This window comes from Citrus sinensis, chromosome 4 (genome assembly GCF_022201045.2).
Source record: "Citrus sinensis cultivar Valencia sweet orange chromosome 4, DVS_A1.0, whole genome shotgun sequence".
NCBI classification, from domain to species: Eukaryota; Viridiplantae; Streptophyta; class Magnoliopsida; order Sapindales; family Rutaceae; genus Citrus; species Citrus sinensis.
In genome coordinates, this window is record NC_068559.1 from 2,541,021 (window position 1) to 2,562,961 (window position 21,941).

Below are 21,941 nucleotides of genomic sequence, written 5' to 3' on the forward strand. Positions count from 1 at the left end.
GGGAAAAATCAGTGGTTATTATTCATAAAAAATACTGGTATAAGGGCAATTCCAGATTTCTAAGACAATTAGTTCAATGTTCAGAGAATAAACAAAAGCTTCAAACAGAAACACCAACATGTAAATTTGATCACAATAATTAGCAAAATATACAATCACAAAAGAAAAAGAAAAACATCATCAAGCTAGCTCTTCAAATTAACAACAATACAGCTAAAGAGAACTTCAAATGATGACATTAATTTAATTAAACTTTCTTGGGAAGTGAATAGGAGGAGAAAACAGAAAGCATTGCCGTACAAACTGTTGGGAAAATATGCTCTTTAAAAGTATATGTGTTTATTTAATTATAATAAATAATTTTTCTGATTAATAAAATAAATGAGGTATTTTATTCAAATATCTTAATTACATTAATATTTTTATTAAAGTCCATTTAATCATATTATATGTATTTATGTGATCACCATGTGGATTCACAGAAGACATAAATACAAGTTATCTTATGATTAAATAAATTTAGTTCGCAGTTGATAAATAAAGCTGGACACTTTATTTAGGTATAGACTGTAATAAATTCATTGAATGATTTGTCTTAATCATGTATGAATTTATTAATGTAGTACGACTACATTGAATATGATCACATATGAGATTTAATTAACTTTGTAATAACTGTCAGATTTATTAAATCTCATAGGCATTGATTTTACTGTAATCTTAATCTTGAGTTAATTATGATTTCATGATTATAATTGTTATTCCATTTGAGTTACCAATGGATCTTGACACATACATGTAGTCAAGATTACCCGGTATCTTGATGGGAGCAATTATGAGATTGGAGTTATAGATTGACAATATAGAATTTGTACAACACATCTCTTGATGGATTTTCAGCACTTGATCATAGAATTCTCTTGCCAGAGTGTGTCAACATATTTAGTATGTTGAAAATGATCATTAGAGAAAACCAGTAAGAATCAAGAAACAAGATGTAATTAAATTGATTGGACAGTTGATATATCGATTTAATTAATGATGTGGTACAAAGGATTGTGCAGTAAAGAAATCAATGTGGCTTGGGACGAATTATTATTCGAACATACAACTATAGAGGTCAGTTCCAAACTTTTAGAGGAGTAGATTTGGAATTAAATAATTGGGCTAGTTTAATTACATGCCTAATTATTATAGCCACTATTGTATGTTCCCAAATGATCATCGGGTTAGCTCATTTAATTGACTGCAGCACTAATGGATTAATAAGCAAGATAACTAGCTTTTTGGGTAAAAAGTCTAAATATATCATTTAGTGGGAGGCTCCATTTAACATGCTTATGTGTAAGGGGCTTTATGTTATTTTACAAGATGGGCCCCCTATAGAAAAAGCAAGTAGCATGACTTTTATTTTCTATTATTTGGAGCCTATGATTTTCATTAAAAGGAGATATAAAGACTTATTTTCTCTAAAAAAAGAAAGAGGGCATCCACTTTATACAGATCAGAGAAAAAGATTTTTCTCTCTATTGTTGAGAGAAAAATTTTCTCGTACTAGTTGCTTTAGTGGTGATAAAGGCACCCACACGTCAAGTGCAGATCAAACCTGAGTCATAACCTGGAAGATCATTGGTGACAGTTTGTGATCTAACAAGCGTGGTGGTGACGAATCGTGATCTAACAAGCGTGGTGGTGATGAATCGTGATCTAACAGAAGTGGTGGTGACGGATCGTGATCTGGGAGCCTAAATTATTTCAGGGGAAAAAGCCAAATCGGATTTTCAAGGTACGATTTCTAAATTACAAATTCTTATATATTGTATGAGAGCGATCTTAAAAGGTTTTATAAAAATTTAAAAAACTAATTTTTCTCCAACAATTGGTATCAGAGCCATCTCATATTAATATCTAAGAATTTCGTATGAAATCAATCTTGATATTTATGTATTAGAGTGGCACAATTTATTCAATTATATATTATTTGTTTAATATATGAATAAATTATGTTTTGATTTGTCTTAATTCATAGTTAGATTTTTCACTGTATTTTTTCTTTAGATCTGTAACAAGAGGGGTGATTTTTTATCACCAGATTTTCCTCTTGATTTATTTTACTGTTATAGATTTTTTGTAAGCCAAAATTGGCCTAGGAAATTTGTAAATCGCTGGAGAATTATCATGCGACGAATGATCAGAGAATGAAGGCTGGAAATTTCAGCAGCAACCTACGGTGCACGCTGCACGCGCAGCGGTCAGCAGCTCACGCTGCCAGCAAGCGCTGGACACGCAGCAGCTGCAGCCCTCGCGAACAGCAGATGCAACGCGCGGTCAACAGTGCTACCAGCAACTAGAGCGCGCGCGCGGGGGATGGAAAATTGCAGGCGGTTGCTGCTAGCGGCGAATGTCGTTTGGTAGCTTTCCCGTGCAGCGACGATGGTCAAATCGACGTTAGAGATGCGTGAACAGTGGCTGCCCTTTGTGGTGATGGTGGGTGGAGAGAGAAAAAGTTGGATTTAGGGTTTCAATGATTTTTATCATTGAGGTCCCTATATTTCTATAATTTTTCTCTTTGGACTGACAAGTTTTAATTTTTTACATTTAAGTTCAAAAATAATTTTAGGCTTAATGAATCCTAGTTTTAGGCCCAATTAAAATTGAGATTAATGGATTAAGATGTATAGATAAAATTGAACACATTAAATTTATTTTTGGTCCAAAATTTTATTTTAATAAAATAATTTAATTATTTATTTATTTCCTTTAAAATTAAAGTTGGACCAATAATAAATTTAAAAGCCAAATTTCCCCTAGTCCATTAACAAAGACAAGCTTATGGAAGATGGACATTGACAAGAAGCCCAATGAAGATTAGGCTTAGGGTTAATGTATTTTTCCATTTTAGGAAATCTATGAATTAAGATTATTTAATTATTTTTCTATATGCTATGTTTTGGATGATAACATGCCATGATAACATGTCATATAGAATATATAGTGTCGCTCTATGCATAATGGTACATGTCATTCATTAATTATGAATCTCATTATATTGTTTGAAATTTGCATATGCTTAATAATATTGGATATCATCTAAATAATATTATAGGAAGCATGCAATTAACAATATGTATGTTTTAAAAGAAAAAAAATCAATTTTAAAATATTGAGTGGGAGAGGGAAAATTCAAGATAATTTTCCCACAGGCTCCATTGTTAGTTCAATAATAAAATTATATATATACCTCGACTTTATGATACGGTGATGCTCCATTCGGAGGGTATATATATTAGATATTTTATTTGATGAAATTCTTCAAAGATAAAATTAAAATATTTTTCAATCGATTGTTCACCCAAACGGTGACTATTGTATGAAAAATACGTAGATTGAAACAATGGTTATACACTCAACTAATATTTGTTATTAACCTTCCCAACGAAGCTCTGTTAACAAATTTAGGCCCAAAAGGATAACGATAATTATTTATCATGTGTCTACATGAAAGTAAATAATCCAATGAGTAATTGAGTCTAGTAAGTGTAGACATGACTTCCCCAACGGATAGCTTGTCAAAGCGGTACTAGATTATCGTTACAATAAATTAAAATGCATTTATGGTTTTATGCATTTTTGTCATTTATTGTGAATATTATTTCAAATTATTTATGCAAGGATGTTTTATTTTTCAGAAAATGTCTTCCCTGAGCCCACTTACTATTATTCTGAGTCAAAACAAACTCACTGGAGAGAACTATATAGATTGGAAAAGAAATATATTCATTGTCCTGACTGCTGAAAATTATAAATATGTCTTAACCCAATCATACCCTCAAGTTCCAGCGGATGATGCTGATAGAAATCAGAGGAGATTTTATGAAAAATGGCAAAAGGCCAATGAAATGGCAAAATGCTACATTTTAGCCTCGATTTCTAATATTCTGTAAACCAAACATCAGAACTTGGAGACTGCCACTGAAATAATGAATAGTCTCCAACAAATGTTCGGGCAGAGTACTCGCTCCGCGAGACAAGCAGCGCTGAAAGGAATTATGAACAATAAAATGGGGAGGGGCACAAGAGTTTGTGATCATGTCCTCAAAATGATGGACTATTTGAATGAGGCTGAGATTCAATGAGCACAAATCGATGATAACTCAAAGATTGACATGGTGCTAGAATCTCTGCCAGAAACATTCAAGGAGTTTAAGGTCAATTATAACATGAACAAAAGAAACATGACTTTAACTGAATTGATGAACGAACTCCATTCTGCTAAAGAGATCTATTGTGCTGAGAAATCTCTGAGAAGCATAAATATTGCTCAAAAAGGTTCTTCTTCTAGACCTAAGCCGAAAAGCAAAGGTAAGAAGAAAGCTGGGAAAAAGAGACCGTCTATCAAGCAAAATGGCAAGCTGAAAGGCAAATGCTTCAAGTGTGGACAGAAAGGTCACTGGAAAAAGGATTGCCCTAAGATTGTGAAATCAGGTATGAGAAATCTTTTTGTAATTGAGGTCTGTTTAGTTCAGAATCCTATTGACACTTGGGTGTTGGATTCAGGAGCAATTAATCATATTTGTAATTCACTTTTTATTTGTTTGAGGAAGCTAGGAAAATAAGTGAAGGAAGCGTCAAGTTGCAGTTAGGGACAGGACAGTTCGTGCCAGCAGTAAAGACTGGATATGTTTTATTATCTTTTAATAATGAGACTTTAGTTTTGAATAATTGTCTTTATATTCCAGACATTAAGAGGAATTTAATTTCAGTAGCTTGTTTGTCAAAGCAAATGTACATTGTAAATTTTGGATCCTCTGTTTCTATTTTTTATAATAAAAGACTTATTTGGTCTGGTACATTGGAAGATAATTTATATCATTTAAATCCAATGATCCATTCTATGCATGACACAGTGATCAATAATGATGAGCATACACATTTATCTAAGAAAAGAAATATTTCTTCCAACTAATGTTACCTCTGGCATTTACGTTTGGGTCATATCAACCAAAATAGGATACAGAGAATGATCAAAGATGGGCTTTTGGGTCTATTAGAAAATGAATCATTGCCACTCTGTGAATCCTGTTTAGAAGAAAAAATGACCAAACTGACATTCTCGGCTAAAGTTGGGCACTTTATTTAGGTATAGACTGTAATAAATTCATTGAATGATTTGTCTTAATCATGTATGAATTTATTGATGTAGTACGACTACATTGAATAGGATCACATATGAGATTTAATTAACTTTGTAATAACTGTTAGACTTATTAAATCTCATAGGCATTGATTTTACTGTAATCTTAATCTTGAGTTAATTATAATTTCATGACTATAATTGTTATTCCATTTGAGTTACCAATGGGCACGACACATACATGTAGTCAAGATTACCCGGTATCTTGGTGGGAGCAATTATGAGTTTGGAGTTATATATTGACAATATAGAATTTGTACAACACATCTCTTGATGAGTTTTCAGCACTGGATCATAGAATTCTCTGGCCAGAGTGTGTCAACATATTTAGTATGTTGAAAATGATCATTAGAGAAAACCAATAAGAATCAACGAACAAGATGTAATTAAATTGATTGGACAATTGATATATCGATTTAATTAATGATGTGGTACAAAAGATTGTGCAGTAAAGAAATGAATGTAGTTTGGGATGAATTATTATTCGAACATACAGTTATGGAGGTCAGTTCCAATCTTTTAGTGGAGTAGATTTGGAATTAAATAATTGAGCTAGTTTAATTACAGGCCTAATTATTATAGTCACTATTGTATGTTCCCAAATGATCACCGAGTTAGCTCATTTAATTGACTGCACCATTACTGGATTAATAAGTAAGATAAGTATCTATTTGGGTAAAAAGTCTAAATATATCATTTAGTGGGAGGCTCTATTTAATATGCTTATGTATAAGAGGTTTTATGTTATTTTACAAGATGGGCTCTCTATAGAAAAAGCAAGTAAAGTGACTTTTATTTTCTATTATTTGGAGTCTAGATTATTTAGAGTCTAGGGTTTTCACTAAAAGGAGATATAAAGACTTAGGTGGCGTTTGTTTTTTTGTCTGAAATCTAAATAGACCTGAATTAGTCTGAATTCTGAATAGATCTGAATGTCTGAATCTGAATAATATGTTTGTTTTTTCGTCTGAATCTCGAAAAATAAGTATTAAGTTGTTTGTTTTTTTTCAACTTAAAAAGTTGAAAATATGTACTTTTACATTTGTATCCTTATTAAATTTGAATGTCAAATAAATAATATATTAAATACCACAATATTTTAATATTTATAAGTAAAACTATATTCAAGTGAATACATAATTATTTTAGAATTTTAATATATAAAATACCATAAATTTCAAATTTTATAGTATATAATATAAGAAAGAAAAACAGGGATATTTTTATGTGGAGTAAATATCTACGGGTGAGTTTTGGCCTTTTGGGATAGACATGAAAAATAAATTATAAAACAGGGATATTTTTGACATTAGCAAATAATTGACTTAATTCAGATTTCTCCATTAAATAAAAAGCCAAAAATATTAACTTATTTTATTAAGTCAAAATTATCTAAAAAGTCTCGTTAAGTTATAAAAACAAACATCTCTAATTAACTTAATTAATTAAGTTAAGTCACTTTAAGTCATTAAGTTAAAAAACAAACGCCACCTTATTTTCTCTAGAAAAAGAAAGAGGACAGCCACTTTTTACAGATGAAAAAAAATTTTCTCTCTATTGTTGATCTCTCTCTAAGAATCTGTTTTAGTTGCCAAAATTCTCTATCTGCAGTCACTATCAGGATCACAACAATGCCTTCTGGAAGAAGCTATAGTGGCACAGACAACCTTATAGTCATTAATGTGTGAATCATAACCGAAGCCCCGGATACGTACATCCCCGATTAAATTTATTACTAAATCAGGTAGTTTCTGACAGATCCCAGTAGATGGGTTCCATAAAAATAATTTCCTGTTATTTGTTTGTTATCATTAATTTTAAGAGCCTCACCTACCAAACCGTTGCAGGAACCTTCAATCTCAATGCTGCTAATATTAATAATTTCATCACGTGATGGAGGAAAATCAAGGTTTGTCAACGCTGCTATTTTCTTTTAAACTTATTTTTCAAAAAATAGTGTTGTAATGTTTATTGAGAAACGTAGGAAACAGGGCAGAAAAACCTCATTAGCTTCCAAACAAGGGCAATCTTTCTTACACGCACAACATTGATAGTCGGCTTTGTGTTTTGCGGTTGGAAATGAAATTTGATAAGTAATTAATATCTTGACTCGTTTCTCTATAACTAATATCCTAATTAAGCAACTGTATAACCATTACCTGTAATTAATTCAGCTCTTCATCCACGTATATGCAGATAATTAGTCCTGTTGATTAGGTTAATTGTTGTTCATTAACCATGTCTCGAGTCAGAGATTTGTAGTAATTGTCATGTTTGCTATTATTAATGAAGAGTTGAAAACTAATGTTGAATGAGCCCCCTTCGAAATAAAATAAATGCTAAACTGATCTGGAGTCCTCGCCTGCCATGTTTTACTTTTCATAAAGAATCATGCTTACGTTGTTTGCTATTTAATTTCTCTCAAGTTTATCAGACTCTTTGTACATTTAGGAGACGAAGAGCTCCTTTCGTTTCTTCTTTTTTTTGCCTCCTAACCATTTTCATCGCTTGATATTTTTTATGTGTGTTTAGAATTTTTTTTCCCAATTATCTAAAGATATTACATAAATGTTAAACGGTAAACCAAATGCTCCTAACTGAGATGTTACCAAGAAAATAAGAAATCTAGATAAATTTCTCTCTCTCCCGAACAAGAGCATTAAAAAATATTATTGCATTTTTGCTTTTTCCCCATTTTTAGAGATAATTTATACATTAGCTAATCTTTTTGTTTATTAGATATTCATAATCATCTGATCTTTTCATCATCTTGCATCATGATAGAGTCATTTTTATTCAGCAAATGCCGTTTCAACTTCGTAGCCCATGACCATGACAGCTGCAAAAATAAAAATATAGAGTTTCACAAATTGAGATTAACAAAAAAAGAGTAGAATTATATTATGTTAAAGTAAACTGAAAACAATCATGACAACTTGATGCGCCTAAATGACTAAATGTATATAAACTTATTATAGATATCGTGACACACTTGATGTTTTTAAAATTATATCTCAATTCCAAAGTCAGAATCAAATTGTTTTACCAAGCATGTCCAAGTCACATATTTGAAGACAAGAAGTTTTGTCCCCACTCGCAAGCTACTGTTGCCAATCTCGCATCATCTTCTTTACAAGGCCACGCTCCTTACCTACTTTAGCAGTAATCAATCTTACCAAACTGTTCTCAAACTTTTGTATACAAAAAATATGTCGTCATATATTTCATGTACCGCGTGACCCTACACGCGAAGGCCAACTCATTGACATTCAGAAACACCAACAAGAAATTCAAGAGAATTTCTCCGAAACGCATAACCAGGACCCTATTTTCCACAAGATCTCTTGCTACCATTTTCCGGTTTAACAGAGAAATGAAAGTGGAAGGAAGCTAGCTGATAGGTCCCAATCAAAGCCGTAAATTATATAGTAACGATAGTATTTTCTCAGGGTGAGAAAAAGACCACAATAATTTTAATTGGATTCAGCCTCATTTAATTAATGACTATCAAAGAATTTAAATACAAAATAAATTAACAACCATTCCAAATTCCTAGATAATATCCCTAACAAATAGAACATTAACCGGTAGTTAATGATAACAAAATCGCCAAAGATTATTCAAAATAAAATAATCACGACTCAACCTAATTTTAAGCTAACAAGCTAGTGGACACGTAGTCAACAAACCGCACTCAATAACATCCCAAAGTCCTTGCCACAATAATAGCTTTGCATGCCCCACGCATGACCAATCTCTTGGCTTAACATTGCCCCCTCATTTGACAGGAACCTTGTCCTCAAGGTTCACATTCACAAACCTCGTCTAAATTCCCATTTCATCCCTCCAAGAGTAGTAGGTGTGGACTCGTACACCAATGACCAAGTGTGAATTTCTCCTCACAATTAAAGCAAGTGTGAATTTTGTTGATGAAGAGAAATCAACAACTGATCGGTTGAAGCGTCTTGTGGTTCCCTTTGGCGCATCAGCTGCTCAACTCTCATCCGGGCAAGGCTAATAGCTTCTTTCAATAATTTCGGCTTGAACATTCTAATGTCCTCAGCTAATTCAGGTTTGAGTCCTCCCATGAATGTCCCTACCAAAGCCTTTTGTGTCCAACCTTGTACCCGATTTCCCAGCCGCTCAAATTCCTTTTGATAATCACGTAAGGAGCCCACTTGTTCAACTTTTGACAATGCTTCATCAAAATCCTCACAATCAGTAGGACCAAATCTTGCCCACAGTTCATCATGAAAAATTTCCCATGTCACCTCCTTACCCTCTTCCTTATATGATCTCCGCAACCATTGCCACCATTGATTAGCCTCGCCTTCAAGGTGGAATGAGGCTAGAGATACTTTTTGCTCATTGTTGATACCCTGAAATTCAAAAATATGATTAACACGATTAAACCATTCAGTTGGGTTGTCGTCGGAATACCGTAGAAATTCAAGTTTTGCCATCTTGAATGAAAAGTTTTGTCGCCCCCCTTCATGCTCCTTACAATTTGGGCGTGATAAGCCACTTTGATCATGGGCGATTTGAATTGATGCTCCTTTGGATGCCATAATTGTTTCCGTTAACTTGTTGAGTGTTTCTGCCAAGTGGTGTAGCCTGTCATTTATTCCAAGCTCCATTCGGTTCATGCCATCCTGCAAACTGCCAAGTCCAGCTTCCAAGAGCTCAATTCTCTCTTTGTTAGTTGCCATGGATAACGTAGCTCTGATACCAATTGATAGGTCCCAATCAAAGCTGTAAATTATATAGTAACGATAGTATTTTCTCAGGGTGAGAAAAAGACCACAATAATTTTAATTGGATTTAGCCTCATTTAATTAATAACTATCAAAGAATTTAAATACAAAATAAATTAACAACCATTCCTAATTCCTAGATAATATCCCTAACAAATAGAACATTAACCGGTAGTTAATGACAACAAAATCGCCAAAGATTATTCAAAATAAAATAATCACGACTCAACCTAATTTTAAGCTAACAAGCTAGTGGACACGTAGTCAACAAACTGCACTCAATAACATCCCAAAGTCCTTGCCACAATAATAGCTTTGCATGCCCCACGCATGACCAATCTCTTGGCTTAATAATCTTATTCAACGGGGTTCCCACGAAATTTCTCATTATCAACCCAATTATTTTCCAACGAAAAGGAGAAGAAAATACAGTACGATTTGAATAACCATAGCTATAGACATATAAGATGAGCCTTGGCCTCTAATGCCTGCCATTATATATATATATATACACTATACAGTTCCCTTTTGTTCTTTATTAATTTTATTATGGGGCAAGTATCTTCCAATTTCTCATCTTCCTCTGGATTAAGGTTTTTTTTTTTTTTTTTGTACATGTCCTTTTATATATTAATTTATACATATATGAAAATCTCGACCCTAGAATTTTTTTTTTAAATTTTAATCTATGACTTAATGTTGTGTCTTAAATCAGGTCTCGGTTTACAGGTAGAAGAAAGACTCATCCTATCCACCGTCACAAGCTGGAGCTGAAAAGCTACAAAAAACCCTACAATTGCGATGGCTGCAAGGAGTTAGGGTTTGGGGCACGCTACAGATGTGACAAGTGCAACTTTGATCTTCACCAAGATTGCATGCTCGCAGCCCCCATCGCTCACCACGACTTCTTCAAAAACTCCACCTTCAAAATCTTCCATCAACCTCAGGACTTCCAAAGATACTGCTACGCTTGTGGAAAACCTGTTCGAGGTTTCCACTACCATTGCGAAAAAGAAGGGTGGGATCTTCATCCCTGTTGCCGAAATCTTCCGAATAATTTGCCTATTGAAAATATTAAGTTTAAGCTTCGCAATAAGGTGTCATCAAAGTGCATATGGTGCAAGAAGAAGAATCTTGAAGGCACTGTGTCCGGCATCAGGGGCTGGTCCTATGTATCCGAATGTAAAGAGTATCATTTTCATGTCCATTGCGCGATGGACATGGTAATAGATGGATGGAGGAACGGTGCTTTCAATAATCAAGATGGCAATAGTTTGGCGGCTTTGGAGAACTTGGAGCTTCCTGTTCTGCGCCAACACTTGAGTGGCAATCGAAGGAGTAGTAGCAAATTTACGAAGGTAGTGAAGATTGTGTTCAAAACTATTGTGGGTATTCTTCTGGGTGACCCAACAGTAGTTCTCACGGGGCTTCTTGTCGACGTGGTCGCAAACTGATACTAGGGTTTGTGTACAAATTAACAGCCAAGCTTCGTTATGATGTTACATATTGTGTGCTTGATGTCTGGTAATTTCCTTACAAGTTTTAGTTTAATTAAGTCGTGCATACCGCGTATCACCGTCACTTGTAGAAAAAAACGGAGCCTACATATGTGTGTGGGATTTTTCCATGGAATTCTACACTTGTACTTCAAAGAAATTGTAATACGTCTTTTTGGGTTTATTGTATTTGGTAGAAATTAAGAAACATTTTCGGTGGGATTGGTGCAATATTTCCTTTTTTGATCATTCACTGCTTGCCATATTTATTTTTCAATCAATCATGAAAATATTTATAAATACATGGTAAAAATTGAATGAAAAAAAATAATGTTTAGAGATATTATCGAATCTTTAATCTGCTTCCTTAGTTAGTCCGTTTTTCACAAACAAAGATGGGAGAAAATTGCCTAAAATTTTATGTAAATTTATATAACAAGAAAATATGCGTGCACCATGCTTAATATATCCTGAACTTGTGAGGAATGAGCACCGGGCGTCGTGGCTTGATGTTTATTTGCAAACTACTTCTAAATTTACTCAAGAAGGCAAGAATCATATACAAATAATGGTGTATAAATTGTAAACGCATTGATTTTTTGTTTCTCTCCATCATCTAACCACCTATTTCATACAACACTAATTCTTACGCAGTCAAAAGAGGAACCGGGATTTTGGTTCAACAGGGTCAAAATAAACATACTACTGAGTTGATGAGGCCAATACAAAAAATATGTAAACTGAGGGTGGCAAACATAAAATTTGTATAAGGCGCCTTCTGCCTCGTTTGCCCTGGAATTTCTTTTCAACCTGGGGAATGTGATGGACCCAGTTTATATCAGAAGGTTTGGGCCTACTAACTCTTTTCTAATGGGCTAGACCCAATTTACTCATTTTTTAAACATTTGCGAATGTACCAAATACAAATATCAAATCTACTCTGACACCTGAAAAACAAAAAAGAAAAAAAATCTACTCTGACCCAAAAGAGGGGGGGGGGGGGGGGGAATCAGGGGTTACTATTCATAAAAAATATTGGTATAAGGGCAATTCCAACCTTCTAGGACAATTAATTCAGTGCTCAGAGAATAAATAAAAGCTTCAAACATAAACACCAACATGTAAATTTGATCACGATAATTAGCAAAATATACAATCACAAAAGAAAAAGAAAAACATCATCAAGCTAGCTCTTCAAATTAACAACAATACAGCTAAAGAGAACCTCAAATGATGACATTAATTCAATTACACTTCTTGGGAAGTGAATTGAAGGAGAAAACAGAAAGCATTGCGGTACAAACAAACCCGATGAGGACGAGACTAGCGCATGCATACCCTTTGTTCAGAAACTTGTCGATGGAGTCCTCTACTCCTTCAATCGGCTCAGATCTCTTCAATTCCTTTGTAACCGCAAATGCTGCAGCAGAACCTGTGGCTAGCTGATATGATGTTACCTGAAAATGATTAAACAAAATATATTATCAGGAACATTGAGCTTGCAAGGTTGCGCGACCATAATTAAAGATTAAGAGAACAAAAGTACCGGATTAATTAACATTTATATCAATTTTTAATTTGTATGTACGTGCGTACCTTGTCACCGTAGAAATCAAATGTGAAGCTTCCATCTCCGCTGATTATGAGATTTCCGGTGCTAATACTGAACAGTGTGAAGGCAATTTGCAGGAGTGTATAGGCCATGCCCAAAACACAGTTGTCGCCAGCAAGTATCTACATTAATTGCAAACAAATGTTGAGCTTGATTTTGGTACTGCATGCATGTGTGTTTGTAAGTGCTTATACAATAAGTGCTTTTACTTATCCGAAGAATCAAAGATTCAAAGTTATTTAGAACATGGTCAGAAATGATGGTCATAAAATTTAAAATGAAATTTTTTTACCTAAAAATATAAGTTGATAGGTGAATGTCTAAAAAGAATATGTATTATCAAGGCATTTACCTGTAGCCGTAAATATCGTTGAAACGCATTTTAAATATTGTCTCAAAGTCGATATCCTCTTCAATTTTATTGGTAGTAAGCAGAATTACAGAAACCAAAAGACAAACAAAGGTAAGAACCTTCAGAAATAGTGCTGCAATTCGGCAACTCATGGAGGGTGGTGGCGGCGCCATCTTAATGATCTTGTTTTCTTCTTGTTTTAGCAAAACGAAAATATGCCAGTGCTTTTGCTTTCGCAATTTGATTAATATGGTGGCATTTGCCTAGCATTTTGCTTACAATTTATAGCGAAGTAAGCGTTTACTTGAGCTTTTGCCAACTGGATTAACTCTCTAGTTCTTGCATACAACAAAGAGAGGGTTGACTTTGAAAGTTATTAAGCGATAGACGTGCTGGGTTCGTTGACTAACAATTGATAATCTGTGTGCAAATCCCAAACAGTTTAGAATCAATTTCTTAATTGATCTCTTGCCTTTGGTTTTTCAACTTTCAAGTTGTCATGACCGTAAATTAATCATCTGCTGAGAAAACTCAACTCTTTTGTTATTATGAAAATACGTTTAAATTTCATGTGGGTTAAATTTAAGAATTAATGAAGCTTAAGGAGTCACAACTTCAACTCATGGGTTTTATCAACAAATCTCACATAAGTAGGGACTTAAAGAATGGGTGCAATTTAAGATTTTTTTTTTTTAATCAAGCAAGGGCTTTCTGGCCTTTCCTGAACTAATCATGCTTATCAAAGAACTAATATTTTCTATCTCGTTTCTCTGTCATTTGATTGTTATGTAAGCACGAATCACTTGAATGTCGACGTTTGGAGCTGAAAAACATACAAACTAGAGCGATAAAACAAAGGACTGTTGGTAATTTTTAGGTAGAGAAGGTATGGTGATCACCTTGCTTCATTTAAAAAATAAAATTCTTTAATTGCTTAATCAAACGTTCTTCAACTCGGTCCAATGTCGCAAACTTTTTGGCGAGATTTGAGAAAATTGTCAAGTGAGTTGGTGTATTTGGATTCCATTAAGGAATTAAAACATTCTTAATTATCATAGTTTGAATAGGTGTCATTACTTATGAGAATATACAATAACCATTAATTCATACTCAATTATACTAAATCATAATTCATTCACCAACTTGATGCTCCATTAATGTGTTGTCAAGGCATCAATTACATTAATGAGCAGACATATATAATATGTGATTATAAACTCGTTTGTATATTCTTCATTTTACTCTTTTAATTTAGTTACTTACGGGTCTGTGTACTTTGAAATCTTTCTGAAGCCTTCGCCATTAACACCACCAAATTCTGATGATGTGCATTTACCAAAACAGAACCATGATTAAACCTTCCACATTAAGAATCAGACAGATCTCTTTTGTTTGATGAAGAAATTTCTCATGAATTGAAATTCAAATATTGTCAAAGTGTTAATGCAGGACCTAGAATAGCAACGACACCAGAAAAGAACACAACCTCGCTAGTATAAAATGTTAAACAAGTACAAGACTTGCTAGCTAGCTCTTAGAATTGAATTCCAAAACAGAGCCGTGATAAATGACACTGACTAATATATGTGACGATTTGATAATCATCAAAACTTTGATCTTCAAAAGTTCAGTATTTCTTCTCATCCTCAGATTTCAATATGTTGCCTCCAAATGCATTTGAATCTTGATCATTTTAAATTCTTCCTCCCTTCAAATCCTAGCTTGTCTGACTCAATTGGTGGCCACCAGCCCTGCAATACCAGGGGCTTGTCTCTTCTACTTATTTCTTAAAGGCAGCGAGCTCTGCATAGGCGGACAGTAAAAGTATTTCTGAGATTTTGTTATACAAGGAACCATCTTTTAGCTTGTCCTGCATATTCATAAACAAAGAAAATTCAGTATGGCGCTCAATTCAAAGTTCAAGCCATATCAAGGCTGTAAATTAAGAGCAATATTCTGACATACACTAGAAGATTTTTAGACACAAAATTCTGCTTGGGTGATGTGAAAATACAAGGAAAAAAGAAAAAAAAGACTAGAATCATGTTTATATCATAAACCCTTCAAACTAGCCATACAATAGACTTACATTCCTGATTGGTTTTTTGAACTAGCCATAGCAGTACTCTGGCTGAAGCTGCTGCTGCTCCATTTCTTTCGTTTTTGTTTGGAAGAGAATGCTTTTCAGGAATATATGAATTTCAAGATCAGTTATGAGAAGTTGGTTATGAGGAATCTTAGTGAGCTTTAATCACGTGCCACAGTGCGCTCCTAGTACGTTTCTGTGTATTTGATTGAATCTCAACCATCAATACTAAATTACACTCCATCTGATGATAAGAGCTTTCTCAACTGTCTCCGAATTATTAACGACCGAAGCTCCCTGAAAAGTTTTTATTTATTAATTACGATTTTGCTGCTTCAAAAATACCGTTATAAGGAGCTAAGGTAGTTAAGTTATTGGGAGACAGTTGTGGAATCTCGGATCGTGAGATGGAGTTTCACTTATGATTGATGGTTGAGATTCAACTAGACACTGAGACAGAGACTAAATTGAGAATCTGACGATTGTAAACCAATCTATCAAGTGCGCACTGTAGCACCTAATAACTGAAAAGCTGTATTAGATTCCTCGTAACAAAAATGAGAGAGCACCGACTACAATTCTCGTAACTGAATTCTACAAGTTCCAATAAAACATTCTCTTCCAAGAAACCTCATCAAAGCCCTCACTCTTTCAGAGAAAAAGATTAAAAAAAAAAAATGAAAGAAATTTACTCTGCTCAACAACAGCCATTGGATATTGCACACTCTGAAGAAGAGTCTAAAGAAAAAGAAGAAAAGGAGATGCAAGTGGGTGGTGCTAAAATTGCACCAAATGATCATGAAGAAAAAGACGTTGGTGATGGATTTGGCGGCAATCTTGATGGTGCTGATCAAGATGCAAGAGATGATCTTGATGAAGATTTTCGTGATGATCCAAATTTTTCGATTGATGTGGAACAGTTACTATCGAAATGGGAGGAAGAGGAGAAGCATGAAGCGAAGAAGAGGAGGAAAACGTAGTGAAAACAGAAAAGGCATCTGGCTACAGACTTCTTAATGCTACAATTTGGATACTTTTTGATGTGGGCTTTTAATTGTCTCACTGCAGTTCACTCGTTTTGTTTTCAGAGCTTTCGATGATGATCAAATTGAACCTTCTATTGAACTCCCCCCCAAAAAAAAAGTAGGATTGTTTTAACCATGGTTCTGTTTGTAATTCAATTTGAGAAGAAGTGTTGTAGATTTTTCAGAAAATGAATCTTCTTTTGGTTCGTTGAACTTCTATTGATACACTTTCTGGCACTACATTCTTTTCTTAATGCAGATTATATTTTCTGAGCACTAGATTTCTAAGTCATTTGGGGGTCATTTATGTTCAAAGAGTTCCTCCTTTTCTTTCAATATTTCCTAGTGAATTTAATTTTGTTCTTTTCAAATATGTGGTGAATAATTTGGTTGTGATACCTCAAAGAAGTTTCCAGTATCGTTTCTAATTTTAATTGATTCTCTTACTATATCAGTAGTTTGATGCAGTTTTGATTTCAAATCATGCCATATTTTCATCAAATAAGGGCATATGTTTGATGTTAATATACAGACCCGGGTATAAAGAATTTGAGAGGCAATGCATGCGATAGGTGTTTTGCAAGTATCTTTTACCAATGTTCCTTTTTGTTAGCCATTTTGTTTTGGTAATTTTGATGATGATCGAATTAATTATTGCCCCTGCTCATCATCTGTGTAATAAGTGAGCTAGTGGTAGTGATCTCTTTATTTTTCTCTGTTTTAATCTTTGGGCTAAGTTTCTGGTATAATTGCTACTGTTAGTTTCGGGACTATGTGTAATAAGCCATTAATTGCCAAAGCATGATCAAGTGGTTCCTGTTACAACTTTTAGGTTAAGATTCTGGTGTCATTGCTATTTTCAGTTGATTCTTCTCTAACCATTAACACTCAGAGAGACACATAGCAAGTCGGATCTGCTAGTAGTGGAGAAAAATAAATTGACTTCATTAATACTAATTTTACATTGTTAACAAAAATACGGTAGAAAAGAAATCTAATATTTAGACGGTAGCATGCGTGAACTAATCATCAAGCATCTGATTCTGATATGTTTGGTAGACGAATCATGATGGATGAATGAATGAATGGAGATTATTAATCAACTGTTGTTGGCTCGTTCGCATTCATCGATCCATTCAGCATATATATCGATGGGTTCGGTTAAAGCATGGATTTGGGTGCAAAACCTCTCAAGGCAATTCCAACAAAAGGCCTCGCCGATCTGAATCTTCTTGTCAATACGACATTCAACACTCGTTCCGTGGCCGCAGAATGGACATTGGAATTGAGTATCCAGTTTCTGCATTCCCTTCGTCTTCTTAACACCTACAGCCTTCGCCTTCCTTGACTTCCTCTTCCCCATTAATGCACAAAGATTTCAGTCGAGACACGAGAGAGAGACACAGAAAGATTCGTAAGTTTTGAACAGGAGGCTATATAAGCACCTGATGATTTCCTTATGCTGTTAGGATATGTTACGTTTCCTGGTGCTATCAGGATAGTATTGAGAAACGACAGTTAACTTGTGTCGTCTATCTTTACAGCAATGTCACCGACGGGTCGTGTAGACATAGACGATACCGCAAACTGTCACGTAGAAAAGTAAAAGACGCTGTCGTTCGGTCTCATTTGCGGTCGACTTCAACAGGATTACCGGACCAATGTATGAAAGCAACCGAAACTGATTAGGGGAGCTAAGGTGGTTAAGTAATTGAGGGAGAACAGTTGTGGACTCTCCTTTTATCAGATTCAGATTGAGTGTTATTTAGGATCGTTGGTTAAGATTCGATCGAAGACCTCTAAAATGACTCAATTGAGAATCTAACGGTTGAAAAGCGATCTATCAAGTGTGAATTGTAGCACCCAACTAAAGCTCAATAAGACTCCCGGTAACAGAAAACTGTCTTTTTGACTGTTACTAATACATAAGGAAACCATTATTGAATGAATAACCAAAATATCACTTACCAACTTCAAAGCAAACACAACTTTTGATCTATCATATGTCAGACTATCTATCATACATTCATACGGTGGGTGAAACCAGGCTCTTTTCGTATGGAATTGCTCGAGCTCTACGGTAACCGCAAATGGAATTACTTCTTTGGAGCATACAATGTTGGCGTACTCAAGATGAAGAACTCGATAGTGTGAGAGATATACTGGGTCATCCTCAGCCGAAATCGGAGAAAGACAAGAATGAAGCAGCATAAAGGTGATGAGACTTCTCTAGTATATACCGATTGTAGTCTTTGTAGTTGTTTTAGAAATTTCATAGAAGTTCTTTTGTTTCCTTAAACATCTAGTAGACTTGGTTGCGAGTCTTGTTACTTGTATCTTTATGTTAAGTCTACTTTTAGTTGATTCTCCTCCTATATTAACAGTTGAATTTGAGCGCATGCCAAATTTTCATGAAACGAGATCTGGTATTGATTGTTAATGCTTCACTTTACCTAATTGCATCCTTAGCAGCTACCCTTTTTTTCTGAAAGCTGTTGCTATTTTTCAGGATTGGCAGTGTGTGTTTCAGGATTGGCGGTGTGTGTTCAGTGTAAAATGAACTAAACACATATATTGAAGCCATCAACATCATATTTTTATTTATTCACTAAATAATGTTTAGCAGAATGTAAAGAAATATATAAACTTTCTGTTAGGAGGAATCTTACTCAGATTTAATCACGTGCCATTGTGCGTATTTAATGCATTTCTTCAGAACCGTCAGATATTCTCAATTTAGTATCTGATTGAATCCCAACCATCAATCATAAGAACGGTATTATTATTATTATTTTTTTTGTTGTTGCCTCAAAACTCTGTTTTAGCGAGCTAAGGTAGTTCCACTTATGATTGATGGTTGAGATTCAACTAGAAATTGTGAGGGAGACTGAATTGAGAATCTGACGGTTATAAAGCAATCTATCAAGTCAAATGTACACTGTAGCACCAAATTGAAGCTTAATAAGATTCCTGGTAACAGAAATGAGAGAGCGCCAAACTTCAATTCTCATAACGTCTCTGTCAAGGCATTCCCTTCCAAGAAACCTCATCGAAACCCTCACTCTTTCTGAAGAAAAAAAAAAAAAAAAGGAAATGGGCTCAGCTTAACAACAGCCAATGAGTATTGCACCCTCTGAAGAAGAGATGCAAGTGGGCGAGGAAAAGAATGTTGATGGTGCTACAATTGCAACAAATAACCAAGAAAAAAAAGAAGCTGGTGAGGGGTCTGGCGGCAATCTTGATGATGCTAATGAAGATGAAGAAGAAGAGCCTAAAGAAGAAGAAGAAGGGGAAAACAATCAAGTGGCTGATGGGTTTGGCGGCAATCTTGATGTTGATATTCAAATGGAGAAAAAGAATGGTGCTAAAGATGCAAGAGTTGATCAACGTCGACGCTATCTTGAAAATTTGAGGAGCAAAGTTGATATCGACACTGAGATTAACCTCTTGAAGGCCATTGATTCACCATTTGGCAATAGTGAATCAACTATGAAAAGTGAGAATCTTCATGGGTTTTCAGATGAAAGGATCCCAAGAAAGGAGACAATGTGGAGGATAAATGATTCGCCTTCAAACTTGGAGGCTTTTGCTTTGGAGGATAACTTGAAACTCCCTGATCTAGAGAAAGATCAATACTGGAGTTCAATACTTTTCGGAGATCAAAAGGTAGATACGCTTTATTTGGTGGGCAGTAGTACAGTATCAAATGATCTGCCTTCAACCTCGGGGGCCGTTGGCTTTGCAATGAACGATCTGCCTTCTCTTGATGAAGCTTTTTGGGATGATGATTTGGAGTAGTATATACAGAAATTAAAGGAAGAGGGCGGATTGAAGCAAACTAGCAGCTGAACAAGTAGGGACGCTGAATTGTGGTGATGAAGCCAAAAGGTATCTGGCGATAGACTACTTAATGCAACAAGTTGGATATTTTTTTATGCTGGCTTTTGATTGTCTCTACAGTTTGTGTAATATAGTTTAGTCACTTTGTTTTAAGATCTTCTGAAGACGATCAAACTGATCCTTCTATTAAACTCTGAAAAGAAGAGAGAGAGAGTTTTAATCATGGTTCTGTCCTTGGAATTCATTTTGAGAAGAAGTCTTGTAGAATTTTCAGAAAATGAATTTTATTTTGGTCATTGAACTTCTAATACTCTTTCTGGCACTGCATGCTTTTCTTGATGCAGATTATGTTTTCTGAGCCCATTAGGTTTCTAAGTCATTTAGAAGTCAATTATGTTCAAAGAGATCTTTCTATTCCTTTCAATATATCCTAGGGAATTTAATTATGTTATTTTCAAGCATATGGTTGTGATTCCTCATAGTTATGCTCTTTCTCTCTCGCAATCTTTAAGTTAAGTTTCTGGTATCATTTCTAATATCAGTTGATTCTTTTAACATAATCTGGACAATTGGTTCAGCATTTCTCCTTCTCTTTCATGAAAATAACTCCTTCTAATCTATGATCTATCAATAATCAATTTAAAAACTTGATTGCTAGAATTCAATGATTTGACTAACAATAATTTAATCTTACACAATAAAAATTTTAGACGGGCTGTCTTCAAAAGGCTGTTGCTATTATTAGCTAAACAACCCGGGTGAGTTCCCGCCATGTCTAAAGTCACCCTAACTAATTTTTAACCAAGCTTGAGTGGACAAAAACGCTAAAATCCCCGTCGTTTTGGTCTTTAACTGATTTAAGCACTGCACGTGATTTGCGCGTGCATTACCTAAGTACAAATAAACGACAACAAAATTGTGTCGTCTGTCCTTACAGCGATGTCACCGACGAGTCGTGCGGAAATAGACGGTACTGCAAACTGTGCTGTAGTAAGTAAAAGACGTCGTCGTTCGGTCTGATTTGCGGTCGACTTCAACAGGATTACAGGACCAATGTATGAAAGCAATCGAAAGTCGAAACTGATTAAGGGAGCTAAGGTGGTTAAGTAATTGGAGGTTACGGTTATGGAGTCTCTGATCATCAGATTCAGATGGAGTGTAATCTAGGATATGGTTGAGATTCGATCAAAGACGTCGAGAAGGACTCAGTTGAGAATCTAACCGTTGTAAAGCAATCTTTCAAGTGTGCATTGTAGCACGTAACTGAAGCTCTATAAGGGGAGCAACTTCTCATAACTGAATCTTGAATCTCTCAGAGTCGCCATATTTCTTGAACATATAAGAAACCTCTAGTTTCAAAGGCCCTTGGTATGGATGATTAAATGAGATCCCAACAAATGATCAAGGTTTTTTCTCTTCTTTGAAGCACACAATTCGGCGTACTCAAGATGAGGAACTTCTGGTGGTGATGGACAAGGACATCCTGAGACTTATCTGGAACAAGATAAAATCAGTTCAAGATTCTAACGGGGAAAAGTGAACAAGGAACAGTAAAGCAAGACATGGTATCAAGAGACAGTAC

At 34.8% G+C, this 21,941-nt stretch overlaps 2 protein-coding genes across 2 annotated transcripts; one reads left to right on the forward strand and one right to left on the reverse strand.

Annotated features, from left to right (window-relative positions):
• Nucleotides 1-10,371: 10,371 nt before the first annotated feature.
• LOC102618645 (uncharacterized) lies at nucleotides 10,372-11,654 on the forward strand. Its single transcript, XM_006486034.4, has 2 exons — nucleotides 10,372-10,541; nucleotides 10,664-11,654. The coding sequence occupies exons 1-2, from the start codon at nucleotides 10,498-10,500 to the stop codon at nucleotides 11,400-11,402; spliced, it is 783 nt and encodes a 260-aa protein (XP_006486097.1). The 5' UTR covers nucleotides 10,372-10,497; the 3' UTR covers nucleotides 11,403-11,654.
• A 1,005-nt stretch (nucleotides 11,655-12,659) lies between these two features.
• On the reverse strand, nucleotides 12,660-13,581 carry LOC102608548 (CASP-like protein 4D1). The gene is given in 4 exon segments (XM_025100804.2): nucleotides 12,660-12,901; nucleotides 13,041-13,151; nucleotides 13,154-13,178; nucleotides 13,409-13,581. Coding segments are annotated over 4 exon segments (522 nt in total). The 3' UTR covers nucleotides 12,660-12,688.
• Nucleotides 13,582-21,941: the final 8,360 nt, after the last annotated feature.